This window comes from Phaseolus vulgaris, chromosome 7, assembly GCF_000499845.2.
Source record: "Phaseolus vulgaris cultivar G19833 chromosome 7, P. vulgaris v2.0, whole genome shotgun sequence".
Lineage (NCBI taxonomy): Eukaryota > Viridiplantae > Streptophyta > Magnoliopsida > Fabales > Fabaceae > Phaseolus > Phaseolus vulgaris.
Window position 1 is genome coordinate 25,994,704 of NC_023753.2, and position 9,160 is coordinate 26,003,863.

The 9,160-nt window shown below is 38.9% G+C and overlaps 1 protein-coding gene across 1 annotated transcript; it reads right to left on the reverse strand.

Moving 5' to 3' along the window:
* Positions 1 to 211: 211 nt before the first annotated feature.
* LOC137828950 (ABC transporter C family member 5-like) lies at positions 212 to 8,925 on the reverse strand. The gene is made up of 11 exons (XM_068635722.1): positions 5,997 to 8,925; positions 5,554 to 5,874; positions 5,361 to 5,447; positions 3,878 to 4,564; positions 3,618 to 3,782; positions 3,028 to 3,322; positions 2,266 to 2,480; positions 1,722 to 2,027; positions 1,455 to 1,518; positions 1,094 to 1,333; positions 212 to 816 (listed from the first exon to the last, which is right to left on the reverse strand). The coding sequence occupies exons 1-11, from the start codon at positions 8,043 to 8,045 to the stop codon at positions 704 to 706; spliced, it is 4,542 nt and encodes a 1,513-aa protein (XP_068491823.1). The 5' UTR covers positions 8,046 to 8,925; the 3' UTR covers positions 212 to 703.
* Between the last annotated feature and the right edge of the window lie 235 nt (positions 8,926 to 9,160).

The following is a 9,160-nucleotide window of genomic DNA, read 5'->3' on the forward strand; positions in this document are numbered from 1 at the left end:
TTACTTCGCTTCACGTGGTTCCATAAAAATACCAGCTATGAAATCATAGAAAAGTTTTCATCTAGCATTATGTTTTTGGCTATCGAGTGAGCCAGTTCATGATCATCAGCATAGTAGCAATATATGGCAAAGGATATTATGAACTATGATATAAGAAAAGGAATATGGCAGAGAAAAGATAACTAAATAGCAAAAAAGGTAGGAGCAAAAGTAAAGGGAAAATCTCAGGCAATGAATGCACTAAAATAATTCTGAAACAAACAAGAAAAAGTGTAATACAAAATACTAGTTCCAACTCTACACTTTTCTAAGCATGCAAAAAGCCTACTGCCTCATTGTCAAAACTGCGTGTTAACATTATTTAAATTTGAAACCAATGCAGACGCCTCCTGTGAAGACCAATCATCTTATTTTGTGTTATACAACTAAGTCTCCTCAATGCAGTTGAAGGGGTTCAATCAACTGATGGTACTTTCAAACTGGAAACTAAGTTCCTCCCACTGTAGTGCTTGATCCGTAAGGACTCATGTGCATCCACTCACTTTATGTCTCGCTACGTGCCGAATGCAGCAGTGGCAGCAACTGAGGCCTCATTATTGTTTCGACATTTGAAATGTCTTGAGCTCTTGCTGCCACTAACTCTGAAGATTCTTGAGTTCTTTCCACCTCCAACATTGAAGGTTTTGATGCATATTCATCTGATTTAAAAGTCTGGTATGCCACTTGATCGCGATGAATACTCAGTCACCAACTTCAAAAACATAGATGACTTGTCCTCTAACAGCCTTGATGGAGTGTCAAACTCTGCAACTCGACCTGTAAAATGTCAAAATTGACTTCATAAGCACCAAGTGTGAACCATAATGAATGAAGTCCAGCCCAACCATCCCAATAACTCAATATTATAACTCATTTCAGTTGTATTTCCTTCTTGTGCAAGGTGATTGATGTTAATTATTTTTGTGCAAGGTGATTGATGTTAATTATTTTTAATGATTGTAAGTTACTTCATTTAGATTGTAAGTTACTTCATTTACTTGGCATGTGAAAGTTACTTTATTGGAACAATTTCCCAAAGCTGCAATATACGCACCGTCACTGAGTACCATCACTAGATCACTGTCAATAACAGTAGGAATACGATGTGCAATAGTGCAGACAGTGCAATCTCTAAACTCTCTTCGAATAATCTTCTGTATAAGATTATCAGTAGCAGTATCGACTGATGCAGTTGCTTCATCAAGTACAAGTATCTTTGATTGCTTCAACAGAGCTCGACCCAAAGAAACAAGTTGTCGCTGTCCTACACTCCAATTATCTCCATTCTCCAGCACTGCAGATTTTTTTTTAAACATTAGCAACTCGTGATTCCAAACATTTCACCTTTCATTTCTCATTTTTCAGGGTGTGGAAAGAAAAGATACAAAGGCATATTCCAGTTGTTGATGTCCTACCTGGCATATCAAGCTTTCGCTCTGTTTCACGGATGATCTGACTAAGTTGAGACTTATCTAAGGCCTGTGAAAAATTAAACTCAAAGCAATCAAGCAGAGGTAATCTCCTACTCCCACTTTAGTAATGATAATAGTACTCATTTTCTCTACTAAAAATAATTTCTTATTTATCTCAAACTATACGTACACATTTGAAACCCAAATGCAATAGGATTTATTTTTTGCTGTGAAGTTTTAAATAAATATAATTATTCAATTAATACATACCTCCCAAATCTCTTTATCAGAGTGCTCTTCAAGAGGATCGAGATTTCCTCGAATGGTGCCTTCAAACAAGGTTGGATCTTGTGGTATGATACTCAAATGGCTTCTAAGGTCATGAAGGCCAATATCTGAAATATTAATGTTGTCTATAAAGATACTCCCTGCTTCTGGTTCAACCAATCGAAATAATGCTTGAATCAAGGTAGATTTGCCACTGCCAGTACGACCAACTATTCCAATCTTCTTTCCACCAGGAAATATGCAGGATACTCCATGAAGCACCACAGGAAGATTTTCCTTATAACGTACCTTCAAAAGGAGATACATCATCATGAGATAGAGCTATTTGAAATAGAAAAATCATTATAAAACCTTTGATGCATGTAAAATTGCTAGGAGCATGATTTAGATGCAATTAGCAATAAATTCACCTATTAATAGACAGAAGGCAAAAACAAAACTTCATAAGATGAAATTAAAGACAAAATAGAATAAGCCTTCTCAGTAAAAATAAATAACATTCTTAATGTGAAGCTTAGTTGAGTACCTTCAGATCAATTAATTGGATTGTCCCACTCTCAGGCCATGAGGATGGAGGGCGTGAATCCTCAATAACAGCTGGCGCTTCACAGGGAATTTGGCTGTACTGATAAATTCTTTCAATGGATATAATTTTATTTTCAAGTTTGCAAAAACTGAGTATCCACCGTGATAGACGTGCATTTAAATTCAGGCCATATGTTACTGCAAGTCCAGCCATGCCTTCACGGAAAAGTAACAGTGATTAGCAACAGATGTTATCTATTATTGCATTCTGCAAGATCTCAAGCCATCACTTATGCCCTTTCCTATCCTATCACACAGTGCAATACCAATTATATCATAAACAGCTTGAAGTGGAATTAAAATGCAAGTGTAACGACGGAATCAAGAAAACAGTGTAAAACAGCTACGTTAAAGATGCAATCAAAATGACAGTTGTTAAAAAAGTTGAGAACGTCCATCTACAACAGTCTAACTACCAAGAGCCTAGATCTCTTTCCCAATGAGTGCAAGCAAGCAACATAACTCTTAAAAAGTACAATTTAAACCTATCTCAACTTCACAAAATCAGCTTGTAAGGTGAGGTTTGCACCTTCTTATACTATAATTTGATCATATCTGTAGTCAACGTCGGTTATCCAACAATAACTTATTAGAAGGGATTACTATTCAGTAATAACTTCTAACGATGCTACATTACCTAACCCTCCAGCAAATCACTGCGAAAATAGGGATGCAAAACAAGTAATCAGAATGAAATACTCACTGGGATCAATACTTCCATGGGGAAGGCTAACAAGTAATACCAGGCAGAAAGCAAATACAAAGGTTGAAAGTAATTCCATGCGCAGGCAAAGCCACTCAATCGCTGCAAGACTACAGAAGAATGGTCGTGCAAAACAATCCAGAAGATAGAGATTCCTCTTCATGAACCTTTTTTCTTGTCCAAACCCTCTAATGGTGGCTGCTCCCGCAATTGATTCACCAAAAAGATGTATAATTGGAGATTTCTGGATGCTCACAATACGTACCAGTTCCCTTGAGGAAGCCATGTAGTATTTCTGCGAGGTATTAATTGATGGTCAAAATTTTCATCTGATCACAAATCAGGGTAGTACACAAGCAAGAAAGAAAAGATGCAACGTATTAATGAAGAATTTATAGTCCTTTATCACTGTGTCTTCTCCTTTCCCTTGAATAATTTGTTCCCAAAAAAGTGATGAATTGATATTTCTCAAATAAATGGACCTTATTCTATCTTTCATGAGTTCATTTTTGGCTTAAGCACAAGTTTTTTTCTGTTTCTTTCAAGAAAGCGGTTTTAAATATTAAAAAGATAAGCAGATCTCTAATTACCTGCATCCACAAACAAATAATAGCCATTGGGACTACTAGGAGCAAAATTTGCCATGTAACATCTGTCATTACAGCAACAATGCCAATAAGCTGTATTGTTGATGAAGCAAACCCTCCAAGTCTGAAAGGAATGTCAAGGTCTACAACAGTTTGATCAATTGAAACCTGGATTATACAAATAGGCCATTATATGATGTACACCACACACGAAGAGACGATAACAGAAACACAGGGAGAAGGGGGTAAACAATAGAACTTACACGATTCAAGATCCTTCCAGCTGGTGTAGAGTCAAAGAAAGACATTGGTGCATGGAAAATGCTTCTAAGCATGTTGAAAAAGAGTTTCTGTGAAGCTTCTAGACCAAATGTAGCCACGAGAACAGACTTTAAAAAAATGAACCATGAGCTCCCAAAAGCCAGGGCCATGTATACAAGAAGAAGAACAGTAGGTGTTACTTTTGGCTGGTCTCCCTCAGTTTGAGGATTTGCCCAAGCCATCCACCAACTACTAGAAATCTGGAGGAACTGAAATAATGTTTGTGCCATGATTATGAGTGGAATCAATAAACCTTTATATGCTGCAGCCATGTACGACCAGTAGACCATCATGCTGACTCTACCTCTAACCCTCTCCTCTTCCTGAACAAGCTGTTTTTTCCTTGAGCGTTTTGCTTTCTTCTTCTCCTTAATTGCTTTCTGATCTGATGATCCCTCTTGAACTTCCTTTGCCAAACTGTCAATATCCTTTGCAGAAGAAATGGACGTCTTACTCTTCATAATAGATTCATCCAAAGGTACATTTTCATCTGAATCTTCTGAGTGATTAGGAATATCCATGGCCTCTATTGCTTCATGGTGAGCTGAAACTAGAGTTTTAAAATCCGTTCCTGCTAGGAAAAGATCATCATATTTTCCTGCCTGTATGATATGACCTTCTTTAAGAACCTTCAAAATTGAAAAAATAACGTGAGAAAGAGAACTAAAAGAGAATTCTTGAAAGAATAAAATATCTTTATAGGCAAAGATAAATTACACAACTTGACAAATAAAGGGAGACTAGGGACCAATGATATACCAGACAAGAAAAGGAAAAGTTTTTTAAAGTAGTGGCAAAACATTCAACTACCATAATGACCAATACATTGGAGTAACTCAGTAGGAAGCTGCCATAAAACAGAACAATATCATGGGAGGGAGCCAAGAGTTCCATTATCAAATAAGCAGCTTTACTAGATTGTGTGCACAGATAAATTTCATATAGATGCAAAACTAATAACTTTCCTCTCTCCTTGATGTTACAGCTTGTCGACATCTCATGTCAATCTATAATATTATCACGTTAAAAATATTGCATATTCAATCTTAAAACTGACTGCTTTGTTGTTTTACATATGTTTCCTTGACATGTCTGAAGTAGTAAAGATTTGGCAGTATATACTTGTGAAGTTCTGTTTTTTTACGTATTGAAAATAGTAAAGGAAATCAAGAACCATACTTCAAAAGAGTGAAGGTGTTATGAAAGACCAGATTCAATATAAAAAGAAAAAATTAAGAACCCAACCAGGATATGGGGAGAGAGAAAAAATGCATGAAAGTGAAACAGTAGAGAGCAATTCCAACCCCTGATCATGCAGGGAATACATAACGTTGAAAGGCAAAAATACAAAAACACCTGAAATGAAATATAAACATCATCCAGGTCTTTTATTGCATAAATGTGTAAGACAAAATAAGGCCATACCAGTATCATATCAGCAGAAGGAAGAAATTCAACTTGATGGGTCACAAAGATGACTGTCTTATCTGCTAACGCTGTCAATACATACTCCTGCAGTTACATGACATGCAAATTAAGCCAAACCAAATACATTTAAACTGTATACCCAAAAAATCATTTAAACAGCATCATTAACTCCAAGCTTAAGAAAGCTAACCCTAAATAATTCCGATCCAGTGTGGGCATCAACTGCACTGAAGGGATCATCAAGGAGGTAAATTTCAGCATCTTGGTAGAGTGCTCGTGCAAGCTGAACCCGCTGCTTCTGGCCACCGCTCAAATTTATACCTCTGTCACCAATAATTGTTTGATCTCCATGTGAGAAAAGCTCTAGATCCTTTTTCAGTGAACAAGCATGAAGAACTTTCTTGTACTTCGCTTTGTCCATTGGGGTGCCAAACAGGATATTTTCTTCTATATTTCCTGACTGAATCCAAGCAGATTGGGAGACATATGCAACAGAACCACACACTTTTACCTGCAGGATTGTCCAATTCATCAGGTAAAACGGACATAAACAAGAGTATTTCAAATGTACAAATAGCTATGCATAAAGATAAATAAGATTTAAAATATTATTCTATCTTAGAAATAACGTACTTCACCAGACAGCTTTGGAATCTCTCCAAGGATGCAAGAAAGAAAACTTGACTTCCCAGAACCAACCATGCCACAAACAGCCACGTTCATCCCCTTTTCCACTTTCATGTGTATTCCTGATAAAGTAGGCCTAGGCAAAGAAGTAGCCCAGCAGAAGACACCATCCCTGATTTCTATGGCCATGTTAGAAATGCCACGCGGCATGACGATGGTCGCATCTTCCTGCAATTCTTCATCCTGAAGGTAAGTAGTTATGCGATCAAGAGAAACTCTTGTCTGAGCCATGGTTGACACCAAGTCAGGAAAATTCCTCAGAGGTTCTTGGAGAATTCTGAAAGTAGCTAGAGCAGAGAGAACACCACCTGCAGTCAACTGACCCCCCAAAAGTATGCAAGTAGCAAAAGTGACAGCTGAAACAAATATAGGGGAGCTCCAGAATATGAAAGTTATGAAAGCCTGAGTGTAGAGTGATTTCCTTAGCCACTTGAACTCTACTCCACGCATTTCCTCCAACTTCAATCGGTATCTGTCCTCCCAAGCTTGCAGCTTGAGAATCCTCATATTCCTAAGACACTCTGATGTCTTTCTCATCCTTTCATCCTTGGCAGCCATCAAATTATCCTGATAATCTTCTTGTATCTTAGCCACAGGAATCGTGACGACAATGGAAACGACTGTAGCAACCAATGTTGCTATAGAAGCAATTCCGATATTCTTGTACAGAATTAAAAGAGCAAGAACAATCTGCATAGGAAGCATCCACAAGTCATGAAGGTACCAGGAGAAGTCCCCGACCCTCTGAACATCAACAGCCATGTAGTTGACAATCTCCCCACTTGTGTGACTTTGCTTGGCAGAGCTTGAGAGTCTGAGTCCCTTTCTGTATACCATAGCAGTTAGGGCTGACCTAACATGCATACCCAAGATATCCACTCCTAGATACCACTGCCTAGTTGTCACAGTCTCCACAAGCTTCGCAGCAAAAAATATACCAGCAAGGGCATATCCCTCATGGGGGAAAGTCTCCTTGCCACTCAAGTAATCCACAAAGTAACTTATCATATAAGGGCCTACATATGACACCAAAGTATTCAAACCAGCAAAGATAGCATTCAGAGCTGCCTCCTTCCAGAAGGACGTGAGAATCGCCCAAGCCAACGAAGAATGCTTAGAGGGATTGTCATTTTCAGCCTTCAACCTCTCCCAATTAGAATTCAGAATCTTATAACTAGTCTTGGCTCTGTCTCTTGGTGCAACAAGTGGAATGTCCTTAAGCTCAAGTGGCCTCTTAGCACCAATTGAAAGAAGTGGATTCAGCCAAGAAAGAGTGGCCAAACTAAAAAGTCCCGCATCTAAATAAGGAGTAACCCTGAGACACCCGGGTTCCTCCTCGACAAGCAATGGCTCTTGAAGATCAGAGTTCCGACAAACTATTATACCAGTCCCACCCCTAACTGCAACCACAAACAAAAATGCAAGAGGTGGTGTGACAGCAACATTGGAGACAGCACGAGAACATAGATGTTGAGAACCATTCTCCCAAAACCCTCTCCCATCAACATACAAAGTACACAAGCAAATAACAAAGCACAGAAACCACCAAACTCTCAACAGAACTGGAAACCTCTCTGACACCTTGAACTTGCAATCCAAGGTCCAGAAGCTCAACACAAACCAAGCCAAACACTGTGCAGCAGGCACAGAGAGAAGAGACAAATCCACGTCATCCTCACCCCAAATTAAAGCACCCCCTTCAAACCCCAAGGCCAAAACATGCACAAACAAAACATAGAAACAGGACACCACTGACAACTTGAACACCAAACCGATTCTAACACCACGCCTCTCTTCATCAATGACACTACATATTGGGCTGGCATTGCCGCTGTTCCCATTCTTACCAAATCGAAAACCACCCTGGTACACAAGAGCACGTCTCACCGAGACAACAAAGAGAAACAAAAGAACAAGAGTGAGGTTCACGCAGATTGTCGCAAGTTCCAACACGGGCAATCCTAGGACATCATGGAAGAAACGTGCGACACCCATTACTGAAAATAGTGTGTTAATGAAGAAGAAACGGATTGAGAATAACCAGGAGCCGAATAGAAGAGAAGGGGCATCTCAGAATACAGAAAATGAGGAGAACCAAACGCACGTGAAAACAAAGAGAAAGAGGTTTATTTCAACATCAGAGAAGACGAAGAAGAAAGAGAAGAAGAGGATGCTGGCGTTGCAGTGGGGTAGCACTGAAAAATCAAATTTTGAAGACAACAAAAGACAGCCAATGGCGAAATATACAAAATTCCCCACCCGGGTGATCTCTGAAATCGATGGTGACGTGACGCACTGCTCAACCCAAATTGCGAAACAGAGAAAAGCTGAAACGACAATCACCAACGACGACGAATGATGGTGGCGAGTAGGCTAAGCGTGGCAGCATATGCTATTACAACGAAGCCTGAGAGAGAGAGAGAGAGAGAGAGATGGGTTCTCTCTCTTACACCCTTTCAATAATGTCTTGTTTCTTTCTAACAAATTTAACTAATAACTAGGCTTCCGTGTGTTGTTGTTTAACAGCGAGTTAGTTCCGTGTGGGAATAAGAAACTTGCAGCAGATTCTCCAGAAATTGTGTGAACGGAGCCAAAAAGGTCAATTGAAGCGACTCGTCACTACAGTTACTTCATTCTTCGATCGGCTTCAATGAATTTCGGAATGGGATCCCCTGGACCACTATATATGGCACATGCCAAGGAGAAAGAATAGACAACACAATATTCCAAATTCCAAATAACACACACTTTTACTATTTATATCATTATTGAAAATCCCACATGTTGTTTTCTCATGTTTCATTTAAAGTTTATTAATTTAAGACTGTTCAATATCATTAACTTAGTTACCATGCACATCGCTTCTTAATATTCTTACATGGGAAAGCTTTACCTTTCATTTTGTAGATACAAGTGTGAACATGTGTCATCATAGGTGGTGGCTGATAGTGATTTTACTGTTTCATTTGGTTGGCAAGAGAGAGAGGGGGCGGTTTTGTTTGTTTGTATGTGCTTTACAGTAGAAGAGTGGTGGTGGTGGTGGAATTCAGATAGTGGTGTGTGGTGAGTGACTGTGATGGCATGATGGTGTGTTTTATTAATGTAGAATT

Excerpts from the sequence above, each read along its gene's own strand:
- LOC137828950 (XM_068635722.1), bottom strand. The coding sequence starts at position 8,045 with ATGGGTGTCGCACGTTTCTTCCATGATGTCCTAGGATTGCCCGTGTTG. Across the intron at positions 4,565-5,360 it reads CTTCTGCTGATATGATACTG|GTTCTTAAAGAAGGTCATAT; the intron begins GTATGGCCTTAT and ends TCAATTTTGAAG. Across the intron at positions 2,481-3,027 it reads CCATGGAAGTATTGATCCCA|GCATGGCTGGACTTGCAGTA; the intron begins GTGAGTATTTCA and ends TTTTCCGTGAAG.